The 25,434-nt window shown below is 46.0% G+C and overlaps 1 protein-coding gene across 1 annotated transcript in view; it reads left to right on the forward strand.

Annotated features, from left to right (window-relative positions):
* Positions 1–7,971: 7,971 nt before the first annotated feature.
* Positions 7,972–25,434, forward strand: part of LOC309547173 (phospholipid-transporting ATPase IC-like) — a gene marked incomplete at both ends in the record, with an annotated part of 345,791 nt that continues 328,328 nt past the window's right edge. The window contains 2 exons of the mRNA XM_082246961.1: positions 7,972–8,504; positions 8,774–9,280. Coding sequence (XP_082103087.1) covers positions 7,972–8,504; positions 8,774–9,280 — 1,040 coding nt within the window. The remainder of the gene's footprint in view (positions 8,505–8,773; positions 9,281–25,434) is intronic.

A 25,434-nucleotide genomic window follows, 5' to 3' on the forward strand; every position in this document is an offset into this window, starting at 1 on the left:
CCTGTATAGTGAATTCTCCGACTGCTGGCCAGGAGATGCAACGACACATAGCAACTTAAGCTTAGCGTAGACACATCTAGTTTATTTCAAGTTTCGCTCACACATTTAAAGGAAATTTGGGCGGCAAATCCCTGTTTAAACCAGTTACAATTCATGGGTCAACTTATCAATAGAACATATCTCACAGAAACAATACATGAAAAGGCCCTTGTGTTCCCATACATCTCTGTCAAAATTGTGTTTTGTGGGAAAGCCGCTCCGTCTGTGTTCAGCTGTCTGATGTGTTAATGTAAGCAATTGTGTTCAGGTGTTGTCTGTCGTCTATATGCAAAATATCCAACTGCCAAGTGTCCAGGGTGTGTGAATGAGGTGTGTTAGTCTGACTCGTTAATATGTAATTGCAAGGGACCACATTCCATTGGAAAGTGGGCATGAGCTGAAATGTATTATGAAATATAATAGTTCAGTAAGGCACGTTGATACACTCTTTCACCAACAAATAAAAAAAAAACAAAGAAGGGCGCACCGACCTAGCGCATTATACTCAATAATAGCTTTATTAATATAACATAAAAATGGCTACTCACAAACACAGGTGAAAATTGATCATATCAAAATCACAAGCTCGAGTATCAGGAGTAGTCCATGCAAGTGTCCATTGTCCTTTTTGGATGAAGGCTGACGCATTTCGAGGCTTCGCCTCTTCCTCAGAGCCCTGGGCTCGATTTTCACCTCTGTTTGTGAGTAGCCATTTTTATGTTTTATTAATAAAGCCATTATTGAGGATAATGCACTAGGTCGGTGCGCCCTTATTTGTTTTTTTGCAGTGCATAGTGGTACATTTTGAGAGACTTAACTACCAACAGAGCCCTCTAGCACTGGGCTGTCACAGCTCTCCCTGATGCTTCCATGTTAACCCGTTCTTCCTTCCGAGTTCCGTCGAATCTTCGGCGGCTTAAATGGCCGGCTGCGGGAACTTCCCTCTCGCGCATGCACAGAGAGCGGGCCATAAATGCAGTCTGATCTGCGCATGCACAGCTCAGATCTCATTACTGTTGACAGGCAGGGCGGTCATTTATGACAGAAGAGACTTGTAGGCTCTCTTCTGGTTTTAAACCCTGCCTGTCAGTGGATTTTTTAATGCTTGTGTTTCCTACCAATTTTACCTTGAAAAAAACTGGGTGACAACAAAGATCCCAGAGTAGGAGCTCTACGTGATGAAAAGTGGCAACCATCCTTCAGGATTTCCTTAAACACAGGAAATGTGTGTAAGATAGGTGGATTTTTTCTAATAATATTAATTATAATATTATTATTATAATATTCACTACATATTCTACTATATTCTTTTGAATACATAGTCACAAAAATGATGCCCCCTTGGAGTGTGTACGTATTTTAATATGTCTACAGCTTCTTCCGCATTAAAAGAGAAGTATGGCTTTGGAAGAAAATAAACATTTATACTTACCTAAATGGATGCAGCATTGATCCGATGCTGCATCTGTCCCCCACTGGCTCTGTAGTGAGAACTAAGCAATCAAACATCCACTCATTTCTGCCCTCTGCTCTGAGCAGAGAGCCATGACTGTCAGTTAGCGGTTCACTGCTCTCCCCACTAGTACTTACCAGAGAGCTGGGCTGTGGAGCACTCCAGAATTCAAAACAGGCTTTAGCTTTCAGGCTATGCCCCACTAACGCGTTTCACCCATTCCTGGGCTTAGAAGTAAAGGTTTTTCTAAGGCTTTGAATAATCCCAGAGAGATAAGGCAGCTAAGATTTGTGGTTCTGCACACAAAGCCACAAGTCTGTATTTTAGTTTCAAAATAAATGTGTGCAGAAAAAATAACTGTCATAAAAAAGCCTTACGGCTGTTACAACTGCTACTAAGCTGACGGCTCACCTGCTAACTTTCCTTAATTTGGGTATATAATTAATTAGAGTCAATGAAAGTTTACGTTGCCAGGCACCACAAAGAGAGGTCACCAGTAACCTCATTAAAACTTTGCTTATGTTAACTACTTGCCGACCACCCACCACAGATATACTGCGGCAGGCTGGCTCGGCTGCGCGAATCACCGTACCCATATGTCGCTCCTGGGGAGCGAGCATGGGCGGGGGGTGGTTCGCGAAAGGAGAAGATGATCTGGGGGGCCGGCGGCTGCAATCACTCCTCAGGAAGACAGAATGGCAGTCTCCAGTTGTAAACACGGCAGACCATTGTTCCGTCAGTTATCATCACAGGGCTTTTTAGGAACACAGGTCCCTGTGTTGATCCAATAAGCCCATCCCCCCTCACAGTTAGAAAACCCCCAGGTTCACATCTAACCCTTTGATCGCCCCTGGGTTAACCTTTTCCCTGCCAGTGTCATTATTACAGTAACCGTGCATATTTTAACACTGATTACTGTAGTAATGTCTCTGGTCCCCCCACAAGTGTAAAAAATGTCAGTTAGGGGTCTGATCTGTCCGCCGCAATTTCGCAGTCCCGCCAATGATTGCAGCCATTACTAGTAAAAAAAAAAACCAAATAAAGATTACATAAATATTTTCCCTAGTTTGTAGACGCGATACCTTTTGTGCAAACCAATCAAAATATACTTATTGGGAATTTTTTTTTTACCAGAAATATGTAGCAGAATACAAACTTGCCTAAAATGGTGAACAAATTAGATTTTTAAGTTTTTTTTTTTTGGGAATGTTATATAGCAGAAAGTGAAAAATATTGTTTTTTTTTTTTTTTTTCAGAATTGTCACTCTTTTTTTGCTTATAGCACAAAAAATAAAAATCGCAGGGGGTGATCAAATACCTCCAAAAGAAAGCTCTATTTGTGGGAAAAAGGACATCAGTTTTATTTGGGTACAGCCTCGCACGACTGCACAATTATCTGTTAAAGTAACGCAGTGCCTAATCGCATTAAAAATGGACTGGTCATTAACGGGGTAAAACCTTTCCGGTCCAGAAGTGGTAAAGGGCACAGAAGAAATCTTCTAATGGAAGTCATTAAACTGGAACATTTATACATCTACAGAAGAATATTGTGTCCCTCTGACCTCAGATAAATAAAGAGCCTTTGACTGTTATAGTATCTCCTTTTGAGCATATGCCTTGACACAAATCGCAACATGATGAGACAAAGTGCTAAATACCTCTGAATATTACTCCTTTTTTATCTCCTTTATATAATTTGATTTATTATTAATTTCTGTTTTTTTTTTTATCCCCCATTCCATGTCTCTGCTCTAGTCCCTCACCCACCTCATTATTTTCCTGCTTCCTACCACCCTTCCACATCCCCACACCCTGAGTTACCAGACATTTTCCTGACCATGACCATCCTTTAACCTCAGATCTAACACACTTTAGTCCATATGAATGAATATATTTGAAATCTGTTCGGAATATACATATACAGATGGTTTCCTATTCTCCTGTTAACCATTCTGCATTCATTAATATTGGTACCTTAACATTAAATCTGCCCAAAGACTTATAGAAATTTGGCCAGTTCAGTAGGGACCGGATTAAATTTGATCAGTGTGTGATAAAAAAAAGGGTATTCTCGAGGACCAGTAAATCCTACCACATTCTATGGCAAGAAATAAAAAACACCAGGTTAGGTGGGTGCACAGGACATACAGTACTTATGCACATCAGGGTTTAATTACCCTGTCCTGAATATTGGGGAACTGCCCTGCCCTGGCTAGTGAGCCTATGTCTTTGTCCCCCCCAATCATGCTATGAGCCCCCCATTCTACTGTGCTGCCATCTGATTTTTAACTATTGCAACGTTTAATTTATCACCTAACTTCTGATAAACCTTAAGGCTCCGTTCACATGTAGGCGTTTTGGGGAGTTTTTCTGCTCTAGGATCAGCTCTCAAAACGCCCAACAAGACAAATCCTATTAATTTCAATGGCCCCTGTTAACATCTGAGCGTTTTGACGCTGTGAGCAAAACACCCAACGCTCAAAAAAGTACATGAGCTTCTTTTTGGGCAGATTACAGGCGTTTTCCATTGGTCTCTATTCAATCTAAAAACGCCTGCACAAAAAACGCCTGTAAAAACGCCTGTAAAAACGCCTGTAAATCGCGGTAAAAAAACGCCTGAATGTAGCCTTAAAGTGGTTGTAAACTCTCACATAGACCCAGTTAAGTGACAAGTCTCAAGTGATACATAGACATGAATTAAATCCTTCTACATAAGCTGTACCTGTTTGTCTGCAGCCATCTCTTCTCAAAAGCCAGAGCTCAGTGAGGAGAGCTGAGAGCAGACTGGAGGGAAAGAAACATACCTCCCTTCACACAGCACACAGGAACAGAGCTGAGGCTGTCAATCACAGGCTGTGTGCTGGAGCTCCCCCCCCCCCCATCACCTTTTATCTCTTGGTGTGAGAAAAACTTGTCTAAAATAACTAATGCAGATAGCAGAGGAATGAGACAGCTGACAGAAATGACACTTAGTGCTCTGGATTAAGACAGGTACAGTATACACTTTAGGAGGATATGCTTTGTTCCTATTTCATGTCAGAGGTTTTCAACCATTTTACTGCAAAACATGCTGAGAATGAAGCAATTTTCATCAGGATACCAGTATCCCCATTTTGTTTGTATTGGTTTATATATATATCCCTCTAGCTAATTGCATATTTGTATTTACTGGTCCTTGATATAGCCTCTTTTGGGGTGTGAATATATTGTTATTCACAGTAATGAATGGTACTTTTATATTTTAATATTGTTTTTATCTTCTACCTATATGTACCAATAAAGATGTTGATTTTTAATTTATTTTTGGATAAGATATTCGTTGGAGTTTCATACCTATAAAGCCTTGTTTTTTTTCTTTTTTCATTTCTTGCTGTGATCAGTGTGTGGCCGTCCCTCCTAAACATAGGTTGATTGTTTGTTTGGTTGGCTTCTATAAAGGGACACACTGCAAAACTTTTTTCGATCAGCAGCTGCAGCCAATTGGCTGAAGCTGCTGATCAGTCTATTTTGACAATGGACGGTTATCGGACGATTATTCGTCCGATATTCTCATCATGTGTACCAGGCTTAAAGCGTAACTCCACTTTTGTTGAGAAAAAAACATTCCCCCTTGGATGATCTCTGTACATTGCAAGGAATTTAACAAACTTTTTTTCAAATTACTATTTTTTGCGTGTTTCTGTGTCCATGTGAGAAAGTAAATCTAATGGGAATGATTTCATAATTATCAATCAGCTGGAGCACCTGCAGAGCACTAATGAGGAAAGCTACTGGGCCTGCATCCCTTTAGACGTGTTCCTATTGGGAGTATCTCACCAAAAATGACATTTTTGTTGCAGGGGATGCCTAAAATCGAACTTGTATCTTATATCTTAGTGCTGACTTCTGGGAAAATTGGTGAGCCAATCACATAAGCAGGAAATGATGTTTCTGGGGTGTGGTCAGTACACATTCTGTGTACAGAACACCTCCAGGTAGCCATATTGCATTGCATTTACAGAAAATTACAGAGGTGCAGATTGAAAAGGAAAGACGATTTATAATAACATTCAATTAAAATATTACTTGTGTCACAATCGCATACCCTATATTATTTTTTTCTTTATTTGCAATTTTTTGTTCCCATGGAAGTGGAGTTACTCTTTAAGTGTGGGCAATGTATGATGTTTATGTATCGAATCTACACCAAAGTACTATACTCAGAGCATTTGGCCACAGAAATGACAAGAAATTTCCTTGCTGTTTTCTATAAATAAAGAATCTATTAAAAATGCTATGAGATTTCATAATATAATAGCTTGAAGCCTGGCTTAAAGCTTCTGAAAGTGAACAGCAAATACTGGGTAGCACTGTTATAGGTTAAACATATCATGCTAGAGCTCACAAAAACAAGAACATTTTGTGCACATTAAGATTCATATTCCCCAGGGATATCTGACACCAACTCATCCTACAAAACTGCAGCCATTTCATAGAGTAGAAGAGGAACAGATGTTGGTGGACCTCCCGTGGGACATGCTGCCTCCCCGCTCCTCCACAGCTTCTGCAGGTTTTGACTTGGTTTTGACTACTTCCAAGTAACACACTGCATAGTCACAAAAATGTCAAAAGCAACAATTACACAAACTGATAAATACAGTCAGACTGCTTAATCTGCACCAGACTGTCACACAATAGGAAACCAGTACTACAAATTGCATACGTGTTGCCTGCTATTTCTTACTACTGAGGGAATTAGTATTTTTAGAAGGAGAGGTCAGCAGTGGCAATCTCCATATTTTTTTTTACCAAACGTGTCCTTTAGCATGAACATTTGTCAAAAATGAGGACAACTTGAGAAAAGACACATGTAAAAAGAGACAAAAATATAAATGAATCTAGAGTTAGCACCAACTTACAGCTTGGTTCGGGTAACAATTTTGCACATGATCATGAGGGAAATATACTGCAATGATAAATTGGGTACTAGTAATTACACAATGCTTACTACAATGCATAAACATATAAAAATAAACCAGTGCTTAGGCTACAAGAAACAAAATGTCACACTTATGTAGCACCCACATAGGTAAGTGCTAGTGAGAAAGTATAGTTTTGAGCCTTATCTGCTTACCAGAGGGGCTGTAGGTAAATCTATATTGTTCTCTGCCTACCAGAGGGCAGGATCTGTTAGTGAGGTCTGCTCATTGTGCTCAGTATGCAATTCATTATGTCTAGAGGAGTGTTTCACACTAAACCAATAGGGAGGCATGTTGGACGGTGGGAGGAAACCTGACGAATGAGTGCATAGGCTTTGATACAGTCCTGGGGATTGGCAGGGGGCAAGTTGCCTCAGTGCATTCTGGGATACTGTATAAAAGCTAGAAGCACATGTGCTGCAAAGTCTTTGGCTGGAGAGCAGAGTCCTGGAGGGAGGGGGCGGCTTCCTCCTACTCTGTAGCAGTGGCATGCAGTCGCAGGAGGTTGTCCTGAGGGCCAGAGGAATGGATGAGAGGAGCTGAACCCAGAGTTCCAGGAGAGCTGACTGAGGGGGAGACACTGGAGACCCTGGGACCACAGTATTGTGAGTTCAGGGACTCGTGTCAAGGGGCCTGACCTGAGGGGGGCCAACTCACGTGTAGGATAGTCAGTGGACGGGTGTCAGCAGTGAAGAGAAAGAGGATGTTAGTGAGAGTGTCCTGAAGATAATTGCTAGTCCACCAAGTCGTCTTAGAAAAAGAGACTTAATTCCCAAATTCACCCATAGTGGCAGGGAGAATCAACAGCCTGGCTGTACCTGAAGATAGGAGTCCTCAACCCCTTGTGCACAGTTAATTTGGAGTATCCCACTATTTCCTCCTTCTATACGTAATTTATAATAAACACAAAACATCCAAAATACCCCTGGACTGATTATTGGAGCGAGCCAAGGAAGGAGAAAGTAAGGGCTTGGAAGTGTCATTTTTGTATGCTGGTAACTCAGGGGGACCCGAAAATGTGAAACCTGGCAGTCCTTACGGGGCAGTGCTACACTTACCTAATGTGATGGTAAAAAAGAACTATACCCTTTAAAGCCGTGTTCACACTAGTGTGATTTCTCCTGCATCTGCAATTGTTGCAATTCACAACAATGGAAATCACATTTGCGTCTCGGTCTTTTGGCTAAGATCAAGTGTAGTATCGACTTTAGCCCTTAGGGGTGTCTCTGCTTCACAGCTAGGACGTTGAGAGACACTTATATTCATCCAAGTAGTTTGGTCCTTGTGGGGTACCCTCTGCTCGGCCTTGTAAGATCGTCAATTCAATTCGGCTTCACCTACTTGCTGCTATTGGGTTAGAGGCTTAACCCCCCACAGGGAACGAGACTGTGAACCTCCCTCCTCCCCCCTACTCTGCGTTACTACTCTCCAGTAGTAGACGCACAAAGGCCTTTTTAAAGGCTGTGAAAGAGTGAAGATGCCAAAGAACTTCAGAAGTGACTTTCAACAAACTTCTCAATGATGGGGAAGAGCAAAGGGAAGAAGAACAACGTTCCCGCCGATTCAACCGAAGCCCCGAGGGAAGTTGCCTCAACCTCCACCCCGGCTTGTGTTGACCAGTCAGGTTCAGCCAGGCCGACCCTGTCTGCAGACAGGCTCCCCACCCTGGAGCCCTGGATGAAGCAGACGGCCGTGCTACAACTGAAGGAGCTGGGTGGAAGAGTCCCCGACATGACCCCGGAGATATTTGGCAAGAAGATGATCCTTGAGCAGGGGTTTAGCCAGGCAAAGACGTTATCTGCACAGACTGTCATAAAAGGTATTTTTTACAAAACTTTTGAGTCTTTACAGGTCTGCAGGAGATATTGGGAGATTGTGAGGACTTGTGGGCCAGAATCCCCTTTCCAGAACTTCATTGCGAATACACCCATTCAACGGGATAAAAGGAGTGTGACGGTTTCCATTAGGAACCACCAAAAAGACATAGCCACCTACCTACAGAGATATTGCATTGTGGTGAAAGACCCAGTCAGAATCCTCGATGTTCTGGACAGGTAAGTTGGCTGTGTCTTGCAGGTTAAGGAGAGACTCTTTTAGGGGATCTCCAGCACCTGCAGCCCTGTTTCTCTCTGGGAGATTCCGCAGGAATCCTGCACTATGCTGACAAGCCCCACACCTGTCGGAGATGTGGCCAGCATGGTCATGTAGGTAGAGATTGCACCAAGCTTTCTTGCAGCTTCTGTCAGGTTGCAGGCCACGAGACCAAGGACTGCCCGAGGTCCCAGGTATAAAACCTCTGCGGATTGGCTGAGCATGTCTGCAGGGACTATTCCCAGAGATCCCTGACCTATGCTGGAGCCCTGACCCAGGGCAAGACACCTACCAGTGCTGGGAAGAAGAAGCCAGAGGAAAAGAAGCCAAAGGAGCCTTGGAAGGCCAATGGTGAGACCCTAACCCTACCCTCCCCTTCCCCCTCCCTGCCCCTCCCGGACCTGTCCTCGCTTGAAGACTTCCCTGCCCTATCCACCCCCACCAGTGGCCCTGCACCTGGAAGCCAGAAACGGAAGACGGCCATCCCGGCAGCAGAGGAACCCGCCACATCCACCAAGTGGCCCGCTGTGGTCCAGCACAATGACAACGCTGGACTGGACCCAGTGGTGGAGGACCTTGAGTCTGCAGGGGAAGAAGAAGAGGAGGAGGGTAAGGTCATGACCCACATGGAGACTGACTTCACTATCGGCTTGATGGAAGACGTCCTCGAGGAGCTCGGCCTAAACCAGAACACTGGACAGGCACCGGAGGCAGTGGAAGAATCAACCCCCCAGGGGAGGTAAGTTCAGGCCCTCTGCTGACTAGATCTTCATCTCCTCTACATGATGGCAGAGATCTCCATCTTTTCCATTAATGTAAGGAGTATCAAGGATGCGTCTAGGAGGCAGGCGGTGCTGGCCTTTCTTTCCACCCAGCAGAGTGACATCTGCATGCTCCAGGAGTGCGCCCTACCCTTCTTGAGAAGGTACACTTATCTGTCACCCCAGTGGACTCTTGGTCCCTCCTACTGGTCTGGAATGTGGCGATCTTAAGTCTGGAGGGGTAGTCATTCTTGTCAGGGGTGGTAATCTCATGGTTGACTCCGTCCAGGAGCTCGTCTGTGGCCGTCTTCTAGATGGTTCATGGGCGGGAGAGCCAGTTAGGCTTATCAACGTATACGCCTCCCCAGAAAATAATGCACGGTTGGAACTTTTCCAGACCCTGCAGACCCAACTTGTCACCACCAGAACAGTAGTGATCGGCGGTGATTTTAACTGTCCGATTGACAAGGATGGGCTCCAGCATGTACGCAAAACTCAATGCTACTTCTATGCTGCTCAGGGAGATGATCATGGAGGCTTCCTTGCAGGATGCCATTGGATCCATAGGGAGAGGCTCTGAACTATTCGTGGTGCTTTGGATCCGCACGCTTCAGGATTGACTTTGTGCTTACCTCAAAGGCAGTCAGGCATTGAAAGTTCTCCATGGTCCCCTGCTTTTTCTCTGACCACAGGGCCATTCACTTTTGGAGCTTCTGGAAACTGAATTGCACCCTGCTGGAAAATGAGGAATTGCTGGAAGAACTCAGGGAGGCCTACGTCACTTGGAAGAAGGAGAAGAGATTTTTCAGAAATGTAAGCGACTGGTGGGAGTTTATGAAAGTTAAACTGCGCATGGGACATTAGACAGGACCTGGAGGACACCAAGAAGAGCCTGAAAGGACACTTGGAGGAAGAATTCAGGCACATTGTCTTCCGTGCCAAGGTGGAGAATCTTGAAAAAGGTGAGAAGTTTAACTCTTTTTTTCAGGAAACTTCATTCAGGACACACACCCTTGGCAGAGCTGTGCAACACAGCAGTAGTGGAAGGGTAGATGGAATGGGACGAGTGGTGGTGGTAGTGGTGGTGGGGGGGGGGGGATGGGATTGGATGAGTGGCAGTGGTGGGGGGATAGGATGGGATGAGTGGCAGAGGTGATGGTGGGATGGAATCAGTGGCAGGGGTGGTGGTGGGATAGGATCAGTGGCAGCGGTGGTGGAATGGGATGAGTGGAGGTGGTAGTGGTTGGGGATGGGATGAGTGACAGCTGTGATGGGGGGGTAGGAACAGTGGCAGCGGTGGTGGTGGGTATTGGGTCAGTGGCAGCGGTGGTGGGATGGGATTAGTGGCAGTGGTGGGATGGGATCAGTGGCGGTGTTGGTGGTGGGATGGAATCAGTGGAAGGGGTGGTGGTGGGATGGGATCAGTGGCAGCGGTGGTGGCATAGGATGAGTGGTGGCGGTAGTGGTGGAGGGATGGGATGGGATGGGATGAGTGGCAGCAGTGGTGGGGAGGAATGAGATTAGTGGCAGCAGTGGTGGTGGGGATGAGATCAGTGGCAGCAGTGGTGGTGGGATGGGATCAGCAGGAGCAGTGGTGGTGGGATGGGATCAGTGGCAGCAGGTGTGGTGAGATGGGATCAGTGGCAGCAGTGGTGGTGGTGGGATGGGATCGGTGGCAGCGGTGGTGGTGGGATGGGATCAGTGACAGCGGTGGTGGTGGGATGGGATAAGTGGCAGCGGTGGGGGTAGGATGGGATCAATGGCAGCGGTGTTGGTGGGATGGGATCAGTGGCAGCGGTGGTGGTGGGTTGGGATTAGTGGCAGCGGTGGTGGAAATGGATCAGTGGCAGCTGTGTTGGGATGGGATGAGTGGCAGTGGTGGTGGTGAGGGGGGTGGGATAAGTGGCAGCAAAGGTGGTAGTGAGAGGGGTGGGATCAGTGGCAGCGGTGGTGAGAGGGGTGGGATAAGTTGCAGCAGTGGTGGTAGTGAGGGGGAGGGATCAGTGGCAGCAGTGGTGGTGGTGAAGGGGAGGGATCAGTGGCAGCAGTGGTGGTGGTGAGGGGGTGGGATCAGTGGCAGCAGTGGTGGTGGTGAAAGGGGTGAGATCAATGGCAGCGGTGGTGGTGGTGGTGAGGGGGGGGGAGGGATTAGTGGCAGCAATGGTGGTGGTGAAGGGGGATCAGTGGCAGCAGTGGTGGTGGTGAAGGGGAGGGATCAGTGGCAGCAGTGGTGGTGGTGAGGAGGTGGGATCAGTGGCAGCGGTGGTGGTGGTGAGGAGGGTGGGGTCAGTGGCAGTGGTGGTGGTGAAAGGGGTGGGATCAATGGCAGCAGTGGTGGTGGTGAGGGGGGGTGGGATTTGTGGCAGAAGTGGTGGTTAAGGGGGTGGAATCAGTGGCAGTGGTTGAGGGGGTTGAATATATGGCAGCGGTGGTGGTGAACGGGGTGAGATTAGTGGCAGCGGTGGTCGTGAGGGGGGGTAGGATTAGTGGCAGCAGTGGTCGTGAGGGGATGGATCCAGTGGCAGCAGTAGTGGTGAGGGGGGTGGGATTAGTGACAGTGGTGGTGGTGAGGGGGGGGGTGGGTTTAGTGACAGTGGTGGTAAGGGGGTAGGATCAGTGACAGTGGTAATGGTGAGGGGGGTGGAATTAGTGACAGCGGTGGTGGTGAGGGGGTAGGATTAGTGACAGTGTTGGTGGTAAGGATTAGTGACAGTGGTGGGGGTGAGGGGGTGGGATTAGTGACAGCTGTGATGGTGAGGGGTGGGATTAGTGACAGCGGTGGTGGTGAGGGGGGTGGGATTAGTGACAGTGGTGGTGGCGAGGGGTGGGATTAGTGACAGCGGTGGTGGTGAGGGGGTGGGATTAGTGACAACAGTAATGGTGAGGGGATGGGACTAGTGACAGCAATGGTGGTGAGGGTGTGGGATTAGTGACAGCGATGGTGGTGAGGGGGTACGATTAGTGACAGCGGTGGTGGTGAGGGGGGTGGGATTAGTGACAGCAGTGGTGGTGAGGGGGGTGGGATTAGTGACAGCGGTGGTGGTGAGGGGTGGGATTAGTGACAGCAGTGGTAGTGAGGGGGGTGGGATTAGTGGCAGCGGTGGTGGTGAGGGGGTGGAATTAGTGACAGCGGTGGTGGTGAGGGGGTGGAATTAGTGACAGCGGTGGTGGTGAGGGGGGTAGGATTAATGACAACGGTGGGGGTGAGGGGGTGGGATTAGTGGCAGGGGTGGTGGTGAGGGGGTGGGATTAGTGACAGCGGTGGTGGTGAAGGGGGTGGGATAAGTGACAGCGGTGATGTTATCCTTCCCCCACCACCTCTGCCTCTTACTGTTCCCCCCACCACAGATCTCATTCTTAGCTGTTGTAGAGGTGATCAGTAAGAGGCAGAGGTGGTGGAGGTTGAGATCAGTTGCACTGGCAATTTGTCACTTACCTTCTCAGTCGATTCCCCCTCAGCATTCAGTACACGTGCCTCCATAGGGTCTCCTTGAGAGCTCCTCCCCCTTAACTCTATTGGTGTCAGCTGGTCAGCTGACATTTTTTTTCCGTGTCCTCCTCCCTACACGGCTTCTCTCTCTCCCTGGAGTGGACAGGAGGGGCTCCAGACTCCAGTGCTCAGCTCGGCCTCCCCTCCGCGGCCAGCCAGACCCCCCACACGGTGGAATGAATGAATAAACAAATGGACTAACAGACCTACAGGCGGTCGGGCCCCCCCACAGTGGCGGACCTCCAGGGCCCAGTTGCAATGGCGACTGCTGCGACTCTGGTAGTTCTGCCACTGGAGGCTGTGATGCAAGTGGTCAGCGACTACTACACCAGCCTCTACTCCCCTAAAGAAACTAACATGACTGGGGCCCACAGGTTCTTGTCAGGTATCTCTAACCCCATTGATCCTGCAGGTTCATTGCCCATCAACGCTTCCCTGGCGTTAGAGGAGGTGCACTCTGCCGTCAGATCTTTTAGGCAGAGCAGGACCCCGGGCTGTGATGGTCTCCCAGCAGAGCTCTTTGTATCGCTGTGGGATCTCGTGGGTCAAGACCTGCTCGAGCTGTATGAGGAGATGGTGGTGGAGGGCAGAATGCCTCCTTCGCTGAGGGAGGGGGTGATCACGATTTTGTGTAAGCGGAAGGGGGAGAGATGGGGTTTGAAAAACTGGTGTCCCATCTCTCTCTTGACCATGGACTATAAAAATCCTCGCCAAGGTTCTGGCCAACAGGTTTAAATCTGTCATCGGACAGATCATCCACCCAGATCAGACTTGCAGCATTGCTGGTCGCAGGATTTCGGACTGCCTCGCGCTTGTCCGGGACACGGTCCAGTGCATCCAAGGCCGCCGAGTGCAATGGGCCCTGGTCAGTCTTGACCAGGACAAGGCCTTTAACCGTGTCTCCCATAAGTTTATGTGCAGAGCTCTGCGCAGGTTTGGTCTCGGGGAAATGTTCTGTTCGTATGTCAACCTGATGTATAATGACATTTGTAGTGCAATGTTGGTGAAGGGCAGGAAAACTGACCCCTTCCCTGTATTCTCCGGGGTCAGACAAGGCTGCCCTCTCTTACCTCTGCTTTTTGTTTGCTGTATAGAACTCTTCATTGAATGCATCAGACAGAACCCAGAGATTAGAGGGATCGCCGCACCAGGATCGGACAGAAGGGAAGTCAAGTGCTCACACACGACGTGACGGTATTCTGTGCTGATCAGCGCTCTATCGATTCACTTGTCCAGACCTGTGAGGACTTCAGCAAAGCTTCAGGGGAGAAGGTCTACTACGGGAAGTCAAAAGTCATGCTCTTTGGAAAGCGGTTCCTGCCTTCTTCTGCATCCATCCCTTTCACTGTCAAGACAGACTTCATCAAAATTCTTGGGGTCCGGTTTGGAGCTAATGGTGCCGTCCGGAAGTCTTGGGATGAGAGACTGAGTGATTGAGGGTGTTCTTATGCTTGCAACTGCATCCGCAGGACTTTGGTGGACAGGTTTTTGGACTCTGGTGCTAACTCCATGTCCTGTTTTTCCTCCTGCCTCTTTGGAGGTCCTTCGGATGGGACAAAAGGGACATCTCCATCCCCTACAGTTGGGATGTTCCTTGGTATTACTTGGACACTTTTAAGTTTATCATGGAGCAGGGGCTGCATGGAGTTAAGCCCGACTTGTGGAAGCCAAAAACTATCTACAAGTTGATCAGAGCCATGGACACTGTGGAGACTGTTCCAGGCCTACCTTCAGCCACTTGCAAATTGGTCTGGAAGAATGTCTCTTCAAAGTAACTCACCAACAGGCACAAAGATCTGGCATGGATGACAATCCAGGGGGGGTTGCCGCTCAATTCATTTATGCATCCCAGAAACCTGTGCATATACACACACACATCATCCAGGAGGAAACTGCTTTGTACGTTTTCTGGGAGTGCCCCTTTGCACAGGGCCTGTTGAGGGCCTTGGAACCTGAACTCAAAGACTTTGTACCACAGACTGCTATCACACACTTTGGTATGATGAATGGACTTGTGAAACTTTTTTCCAGGAGGACATTGACAATGCCTGGTGGGTGTTGTGCTGCTTTAAGGATACTTTATTGTGCGCCAGAAAGCACCTTATCCACCAGAGGGAGAGGATTCCATTGAGGACTGTCGCAGACTGGTTCACAGTCTGCTCAGAGACTATAACTTGATGGATTTCATGGAGGAAAATGAGGTCTGGAGATTTCCCCTTCCCCCACTCTCCCTTGTGTTTCTTTGTCCTTTCAATAAAGCTTTGGGCTTGTGAACTCATTCCCATCCCCTATACCTCTCTACTACCCCCCCATCACACCAGTTGCTTATTGAATTCTATTATGGTTTGAAATGATGCATGCACTGTTCAGTAATATGTACATAGTAATGTGTTTCTAGTAAATGCTTTTGGGGCAAGCGGCGTCATGCATGATGTGATGGTTCGGGGTACGTTTACTCCACACAACACATTAGGCATCATACCGCAAGGTAAATGTATTTATTTGCATGATTGAAAAAGGAATTGTTATGTAGTGTATTTATGTGCTTCGTTGCAGTTCAGGGTAGAATGTACCCTTATTAAGTATTCATTTTTTTTATATTTTATTATGCAAAATAAAGTATACCCTTTTAACAAAAAAACAAAACAATGGAAATCACATTATTCTCTATGGCAGTGGTTCTCAATTCCGGTCCTCGGGACCCACTAACAGGCCAGATTTTAAGTATTACCTTGGGGGATGCAGGCTAGAATACTGCAATCACTGAGCAGCAAATGAGATCACCTGTGATGTAATTTAGTTATCTTGCAAACCTGGCCTGTTGGTGGGTCCCGAGGACCGGAGTTAAGAACCACTGCTCTATGGTAAGAGAACAAATAAATGTCCAAAAATGCCAAAATGCGAAAAAAAAGTCCCAAATTAATGAACGTGAATAGTGAAGAAATAATAGTTGAGATCTTGATCAGCACATAAACAATCTGGATTCCCTTAGGAAATACGCTTACCAGACAGGTAATTCAAGATCGCAAATTTCATATGCCAGGATGACTTGATTGCATAGATTTCAACGTTGGGGTACTCGATATAGTAGTGTCATAAATCATACTATACGCCGTTAGGTCACGGCGTGCTGACGTCATCTCCGGAAGCGCGTTGAGGGAGCGGATGCGCTTTGCCGTCCGGCCGGCGGCTCCACATCCTCCTTGTGCTTTTAATTCGTCTTGTCTGTAAGTGTATTTCTTTTTATCAATAAATCAGTTTTGAGGATTTCACACTATTGGCACTTTCTCTCTTTTGTCCGGACTGGTCCGGTTCACCTGCTGGCATGGCTCTGGCTTTTGAGACTACATATTGACCCAATTAATGACATCCTTCTGGTTCCTGTGGCTGTCTGCTCATACGCTGGGGAATACACTGAGCTACTACATCCTTGTGCACCTGAAACTGGGATCTGGTAAGAGGCTTTGAGTGTCTTTGGGTGTCAAATCTGAGGATTGGCTGTATCTGGAACCTTTATTTCTGAACTCTGCTGATCTATTTTTCAATCTGGTAAGAGGCTATATGGTCGGTGGTGGTTTTTTCCCTGTCACTCATCACTGGGATAGATATCTATGTTTGTGATTTATATCATTCTGGTAAGCAGCTTCACGGTTGGTGACGGATACATACACTTTTATGTGGTGGTGGAATTTGTTGTTCGAATATCTGAATATTATTTTTACGGTATCACGCTATGGAGTGTTCTTCCTTTTTTTCTATATGATTTATGACACTACTATATCGAGTACCCCAACGTTGAAATCTATGCAATCAAGTCATCCTGGCATATGAAATTTGCTATCTTGAATTACCTGTCTGGTAAGCGTATTTCCTAAGGGAATCCAGATTGTTTATGTGCTGATCAAGATCTCAATTATTATTTCTTCACTATTCACGTTCATTAATTTGGGACTTTTTTTTTTCGCATTTTGGCATTTTTGGACATTTATTTGTTCTCTTATCATTTAGCGCGACTTATTGTATGTAATTTGATTTGAGGGTGTGGTCACACTTGAAGTCGCTGCTTCACATTTTCTTTACCTTTAGCGCAGTTATATCTTTCTTTTTCACTATTCTCTATGGTGCCTGTTCAAATCAATGCAATATGGTGCAGTGGCATTTTTTGAAAGGTGCTGGTGCTTCTACTGTTGCAGCATAGTGCATTTTTATCCCATAGACTTCAATAGGAGCGCATGAAAAACGCATGTACATTAATTTTTGGTGCATTTTTGTCAGGGTTTGTGTTTAACAACCAGTTCTCCTCCTCCAACAAAATAAAAAAGCGCATGAAGCATGAAAACACGTTAATAATGCACATAAAAGCACACTATAAAGACACACTAAGAAATGCATGATTAGGCAGCAGCACTAATGTGAACCTAGGCTAGGAATGAATAGACACACTACTATATTGTAAATATTAACAGGTAGCACCTACATAAAAAAAAATCAAAATCAAAGTAAAATAGTTAATGTTCATGATAATAGTTAACCACTTCCAGCCCGCCCTATTACAGATTGACGGCGGGAATGTGGTTGTATTATCCTGACTGGACGTCATATGATGTCGGCAGGATAATACAGCTCTGGGCACCCCCCGGGGACACGCAGAGTGGTGATCGGTGATGTGAGGTGTCAGCCTGACACCCTGCATCTCCAATCTTGGTAAAGAGCCTCTGACGTAGGCTCTTTACCATGTGATCAGCCGTGTCCAATCACGGCTGGTCACATAGTAAACAGGAACAGCCGTTGATCAGCTTTCCTTAGTTCGTGCCTGACAGGCACGAGTAAAGGAGCGCCAATCGTTGGCTCCCCTGACGGGGGGGGGGTCGGTACTGGTAATCAGATCATTGATTACCAGTGCAGACCCTCGGGGGGGTGCCACTAGAACCACCAGGGATGCCCACCCATGACCCCCAGGGATGCCCACCTATGACCCCAGGGATGCCCACTATGGTCACCAGGGATGGCAATCAGGGCTCAGGGAGCCCCCATTGCCCTCCCCATCAGTGCTGCCCACCAGTGCCCTCCCTATCAGTGCTGCCCACCAGTGCCCATCATTGCCATCTTTCAGTGTCGCCCACCAGTGCTTATTATTGCCCACCAGTGCCGTCTATCAGTGCCCATTAGTGCCCGTCAGTGCCGATCAGTGCCGATCAGTGCCCACCAGTGCCGCCTATCAGTGCCCATCAGTGCCACCTATCAGTGCCCGTCAGTGCCACCTATCAGTGCCCATCAATGCTGCCTATCAGTGCCCAGCAGTGCCGCCTATCAGTGCCCACCAATGCTGCATATCTGTGCTACCTATCAGTGCCACATATCAGTGCCTATCAGTGCCGCCTATCAGTGCCACCCCATCAGTGCCACTCCATCAGTGCCTCCTCATCAGTGCCTGTCAGTGCAGTCTCATCAGTGCTCATCAGTGCAGGAAAAAACGTATTTATTTACAAAATTGTATAACATAAACAAAAAAATGTTGTTTTTTTTTCAAACTTTTCGGTCTTTTTTTATTTGTTTAGCAAAAAAAAAAAAACCCCAGAGGTGATCAAATACCACCAAAAGAAAGCTCTATTTGTGGGGGAAAAATGACATAAATTTGGTGTAGGTACAGTGTTGCATGACCGCGCAATTGTCATTCAAAATGCAACAGCGCTAAAAGGGGAAAATTGGCCTGGGCAGGAAGGGGGTGAAAGTGCCCTGTATTGAAGTGGTTAATACACACAGTGCATTTCATTAGAAAAAAAAAATAGACACTGAAATATGCAAAAAAGGAATGCCCCTAAACGCAACATCTGCCTATGTTTGTCCTGGCCTCAGACAGTTCAAACTAAAGTGAGATGGGGCACTTAATTTGCTTTACAGCCATAATAAACCCCCAACCAGTTTACTAATCATTAGATGTGGTGGCTGCATTTTTAAAGACATTCTCCCTGTGTTTTCACCTGGTGATCTGACCAGTAACACACCTCCTTGCATTAGAGTGCCTACACTCTGGATAAAGGAGCAACAGAAAAACCTTTGGACAACAGCACTGTCAGTCAGGGGGGGGGGGGGGGGGGGGAAGGGGCGTGTAATGTACTAGCAGATCTAAATACACTAAAAAATTGGAGCCGAACTCCAGGTCACACTTTAAAGGCTGTTACAGCAATAGTGGTTTTCTTTTGGGATAAAGGTTTTACATAAATAAATAAAAGGTGATCATTGTGACATTGTGAGCACCCCTGTCAGTGATAAATGGTTTGTCTCAAAAATCTTAACTGATATATTTGTAGCTTGTTCTCAGGGGTCAAGTCTTGGGAAAAAAAGTGTGGGAACTCACCCAAGATTACCACCCCCCCACCTCAAAAATTAAAAAAAAAAGTGTGTGTTCTTGTACAGTATATATACACCTTTTGAGGAGCGAGAACCACTTTAGCGACTTGGTAACCGGACACGGGCCACAATGAACAGAGCGGGCAGATCAGATGATAGGTCCATGTCAGCATATGCAGAGCAGACACGGACACAGCCTGTTCTACTCTATGGGCCCTCCAATCTGATCTGCCCAGACAGAAGGGGACACATCCCCTTCTGTTTTGTTACGTGGATTGAGTTGAGTTCCTGCAGGTATCACTGGCTGCTGCTGTCCCCCAGGTGGGTATGGCTGGTGGCTGCTAACTGGCTGTTCTCCAGGGCTGGTACTGCTGGCTGGTACTACTGGTGGGTACTATGGTGGGTTACGTATACTTTGAGTTGCAAATTTCCCTAGTTCTCCTCGATCTCTCGCCCCTCTCTATTCTTTCTTTCTTCACTCTCTCACTTGTTCTTTTCTCCTCCATCCCTCTCTCTCTTTCCATCTGTCTCTTTATATCACTCTATTTCCATCTTTCTCTCTATCTATCTTTCTACCTCTTTCCTTTCTGTACCTGTATATGTTTTCCTTACCTGTATGTGTAAACCAACCTTACTGTGAGTATTCTTTAAATAATCAGTATTCATACAACAGTGTTACCATGCAAATAGCTGTGAACACTGCCCAGCTATGTGCTATGTGTTAATTAACCACTTCCCAACTGCTGCTTAGCAGATATACTGCTTCAGGGAAACCATTCTGGGCAGAATCATGTATATATACATGGGATTCTGCACTTCCGCCTAGGGGGTCATGCCGCTTCTGCTGTGACTACTTAGCTGATCATCAAACAGAGACACAGGATGGATCGTTGTCTTTGTAAACAAGGCAGATCTCCATTATGACAGGGGGAAAGGGATGGAGTTTGTGTCCCTGCAAAGCAGGGAATAAAATCCATCACTTCCCTTAGTAAAAGCACCCCCCACAGTACACACATAAGCACTGGTTAGGCACACAGTCAACCCTTTGATTGCCCTAGATGTTTAACCCCTTCCCAGCCAGTGTCATTAGTACAGTGACAGTGAATATTTTTACCACTGATCACTATTAGTGTTACTGATTCCTGCAAAGTGTCAGTTAGTGTCCGATTGTTTGCCAAAATATCCTGGCATAAGTTGCTGATTGTCGCCATTACTAGCATAAAAATAAATAGTATATATATATATATATCCAATAGATTGTACATGCAAACCAATCAATATACAGTTATTGGGTTTTCTTTTCTTTTTTTTTTTTTACCAAAAACATGTAGCAGAATACATATTGGCCTAAATTGTTTATAACACAAAAAATAAAAAGCCGCGCAGTGGTGATCAAATACCATTGTGGGGGGGGGGGGGGAGACAAATGTTATTTGGGTACAGTGTCGCACGACCAGTGAAGGTGAAGTAACACAGTGCTGTATCACAAAAAATGGCCTGGTCATGAAGGGAGGTAAATATTCCCGAGTCAAGTGGTTAAGGATTGTTATTTTGTACATAGGGTGTTTATGTGGTCAGTTTAAACTTTGATTGTTCAGAGTTTAGATAACACAGGGTTAAATAGAAAAGTCATCAAGTAACTTATTATCTGGACAAACAGAGGGCTTAAGCCTTAGGGGATGTGTATACAGTGATGTGTATACAGAGATGTGTATACAGAGATGTGTATACAGTGATGTGTATACAGAGATGTGTATACAGAGATGTGTATACAGTGATGTGTGCCAGTTTGGGAGAAATGTCTTATCTGTGAGGAAAGCTGCAGACTCAGTCAGCTCCCCCACACACACTCATCCCTCTTCTAATCCTTATCAGTTTCACTCTTTTCATGTCCTGCAAACAAATTCTTATAAATCCTTACATGAAAATGCCAGCTTACCTCAGGAGCCATATAGACACTCCTCAGAAAAACATCAGCTCAGCTAAACTTTCTCACTGCACAGTGCACAGTGTCAGCACACCCGGCAGGATCTATGCTCCTCCTCCGAAATCTCTCAGCATACGGCACTGGAGATTGGGGAGGAGGGGGATCTGAGTGAAGGGGGACACAGATTGAGATGACAGGAGACTGCCAGGGGGATAGGAGATTATAAGCAAGTAATGATAGGGCTGCAATACTCACAGCCTTCGTTCTGGGACTGAGCTGCTGTAGCAGAAATGTCACTGACCTGGCAAGGATGTAATGCGCACCTGGCTGATTAGGGTGTGCCTGTGCACACTAAGCACACCCCCTGCGCATGCCTATGCTGATGGGGCTCCTGATTTTCAGGCAGCGCGGGCTTACTTGGCAGCTGCCCCGCCTCCCTCTCTCATCTGCCGAGCTGATGCTTCTGTTTTGCTTCTGTCACAGGCGGATTACATTTGGTATCCCTCCGCCTGTGACAGGAGCCGGCACTATACAGGAAGCATCGGCTCTGCTTCCTGCAGTGCGGCTCCTTTCCTCACATTGTGCTTGGGGATGGTGGGTCGGGACCCGCTATCTGGGCTTACCGACCCGCCATCCCAGAGCAGGACATGTTGCCAGGCGCTGGGATCCTGTTGGGGGACGCAGCTGCTAACGGGAACGGCGTTCCTGCTGTAAAAATAGTACAGGAATGTCCTTCCCATGCGTTCCCCCAGGACTTGAGCCCTGCTTGTTCTGTTAAAACACAACAGGCTTACTGGCCGGATCACCAGGGGGGATGTGACGGAAGTCGCTTTGGTTTGGGGACCTGTGGAACCCAGCTTACCTTAGAGACGTTGAGAAATCCCTGTCTCAGCCCCATAGGTCCATCTTATGTGTAAGTCACCCTGTGTCTATTAGGGACACAAGGTGACCAAGGAAATGATGGACTTCATGGACACTGAGAATATGGTTTGGATTGCTACAAATGGGACTGTAATATTTATCAACAATATATCTGAAGAAATATAAAGATTTAATCCCACTTTACACTGTGAGACCTATAGCATGTTGCCATGAAGTCTGTGACTCCTAAATAATCAAAGCAATGCTTAGATGTGTATTTCATGTACTTCAATGTAGGAGGCGGACAGAGTGCTACTGGGGTCTCTTGCTAGTGTCTGTATAATAAGGTGTTCTGTGTTTATACTCAGGATAATGTGTAATTTTGTATTTTTAGCCTTGTTGCCAGCAGTCTGGTCTTCCAGTCTGGTTTAAGTGCGCTGAGTTAATTAGCATGTTTAATGATAACCTTGTCTAGATGGGATAAGCCATGAGTCAGCTGTACGTCGTTATCTAACCATTGTGTGATGTTTTGGGTAAATATTCGGGTCATTGTTCATGTAGTGACTGACATACTTCTCAAGTGTATAAAAAGTCTGTTTCTTTTTCAATAAAGGAGTTAATGTTTTCAGACACATGCAAGCTAAGTTCAGGCTAGTTTTATATTTAGGGTGGCTGGAATATATATCTATGTTTAAAACTATAGGAAGCCGTATACTGACAGAAGCCCACAAACACAGTGTGGGTCACGGTTCCGTTACAGGGGAAATAAAAGAAAGAATACAAAGGAAAAATAACACATCCATCATATCTAAGAATTGGTAAGCTGCAATATAAGAAATGTTTGTTTTTGGGTTTGTTACCACTTTAATGCCCCATGTAATATTACCTTGGTGGATGAGAAGAGTACCACTCCCTCCGGGGAACCCAAAGACTTTCTGATATCGCATGCACACAGCACAACATGACACTCCACATACTACTCCAGGAAGTATTAACTGACCCAGGAAGTCTATATAAGTATATGGAGATGTAATAAGTCTAATTCAATTATCCCGACATTGACTGGGGAGAGGGGACTACACACTCACATAAGGGCCGTCAATTCACGGAAACCTTACAGGATAATTACATGTCACAGTTGGTGGATTCCCCTACCAGAGAAAACACAATCCTGGATCTATTGATCACTAATGACCCAGACCTAATCTCGGAGGTAGGAGTCCAGGACAACCTGGGCTCTAGCGATCACAGGATGATCACATTTAGCGTAAATAACAATATAGCAAGGCAAGTGGGGAACATAAGAACCCTTAACTTCAGAAGGGCAAACTTTCCAAAATTGTACTTGTTGATGGAAAGGGTAAACTGGGACCAAACCCTGGGATCACTGACCACAGAGGAAAAATGGGAATGCTTTAGGAACATATTAAGCAAAGGCATCTTGCAGTGCATTCCTATGGGAAATAAATTTAGAAGGGACAAAGCCAAACCTGGCTGGCTAAACCGGAGCGTTAAAAAACTTATTAGGGGAAAAAAATTGGCCTTCAGGAAATATAAATCAGAGGGCACAGTATTGGCTTTCGACCAATACAAGGAGGCAAATAGGAAGTGTAAACACAAAATCAAGATGGCTAAAATAGACTTTGAGAGACAAATAGCGGAGGATAGCAAAAAAAACCCAAAGAAATTCTTTAAGTATATCAACAGCAAAAAAACTAGGGCAGAGCATATTGCACACATAATTAACAATGATGGGAGGATGGTTACAGAGGACACTGAAAAAGCAACCGTACTGAATGCCTTTTTCTCATCAGTCTTTACACAGGAATCGGAGGGGTACACTGACCATGACTGTATAGTTAGTAGTAATACACAGGACTTGCCACTATGGCTAACAGAGGGGGAAATCAGGGAAAGGCTGGATAAACTCAACACAAACAAATCACCAGGCCCGGATGGCGTACATCCGAGAGTACTCAAGGAACTCAGTAAGGTTATATCCAGACCACTGTTCCTGATCTTTGCGGACAGTATTAGGACAGGAGATGTACCAGGGGAGTGGAGGAAAGCTAACGTGATTCCGATATTCAAAAAGGGTCAGAGGCATATACCGGGAAACTATAGGCCTGTCAGTCTGACATCAGTAGTATGTAAACTTCTGGAGGGGATGATAAGGGACTATATCGTAGAGTTTGCTAAGAACAACAGCATCATCAGTAGTAACCAGCACGGGTTTACAAATGGGCGTTCTTGTCAAACCAATCTCTTAACATTCTACGAGGAGGTGAGCTGTGAGCTAGATAGGGGCAGACCAGTGGATGTGGTGTACCTAGATTTTGCTAAGGCGTTTGATACAGTTCCCCATAAGCGCTTAATTTATAAAATAAGGTCTGCAGGTATCGACAGCAGGGTTTGCTCTTGGATACGGAACTGGCTAAAAGGGCGTATCCAAAGGGTGGTAATAAACAGCACATACTCAGACTGGTCTGAGGTAGTAAGCGGGGTCCCCCAAGGCTCAGTCCTAGGACCAACCTTGTTCAATTTATTCATAAACAGCATTGAGGACGGGATCAGTAGTTCAATATCAGTTTTTGCAGATGACACAAAATTAGGCAGGACAATAACAGCACAGCATGAAGCAGATATCCTACAGAATGACCTGGACAAAATAACGGAGTGGGCAAAGACATGGCAAATGAGGTTTAACGTGGAGAAATGTAAGGTTTTACACTTGGGGACTAGAAACATAAAAGTACAATACACGTTAGGAGGGGAACCCTTGGGAGAATCAAAAATGGAGAAGGATCTGGGAGTCTTGGTTGATGATAGACTAGGCAACAGCATGCAATGTCAAGCGGCAGCTGCCAAGGCTAGCAGAATATTAGCATGCATAAAGAAAGGGATGTATTCCAGAGATAAAACTATAATCCTTCCACTTTATAAAACTCTGGTCCGACCTCATCTGGAGTATTCGGTCCAGTTCTGGTCACCAGTCCTCAGAAGGGATGTGTTGGAGCTGGAGAGAGTCCAGAGAAGGGCAACTAAACTAATTAGGGGATTGGAGGACCTTGATTATGAGGAGCGTCTGCAATCGCTTGATTTATTCTCCCTGGAGAAGAGACGCCTGAGGGGGGACATGATAGCAATTTTTAAATATCTAAATGGGGATCTAGGCTTAGAAAAAAAGCTGTTCAGTCGAAGGGATTGCATGAGAACTCGGGGGCATACAATGCGATTAGAGGAGAAGCGTTTTAACCTCAGGCAACGTGGGGGGTTCTTTACTGTTAGGGCTACAAGATTGTGGAATTCTCTACCACATGAGGTGGTTTCTGCGGGTAGTATGGTGGCTTTCAAAAGACTCTTAGACGTACATCTCAAGGATCAGAACATTCAGGGGTATGCAAGATGATTACAGCCACACACATCTACACAGGTTGAACTGGATGGACTTTTGTCTTTATTCAACCTCACCAACTATGTAACTATGTACTATGTAACCTATG

This window comes from Pelophylax lessonae (assembly GCF_965119305.1).
Source record: "Pelophylax lessonae genome assembly, chromosome: 1".
Lineage (NCBI taxonomy): Eukaryota > Metazoa > Chordata > Amphibia > Anura > Ranidae > Pelophylax > Pelophylax lessonae.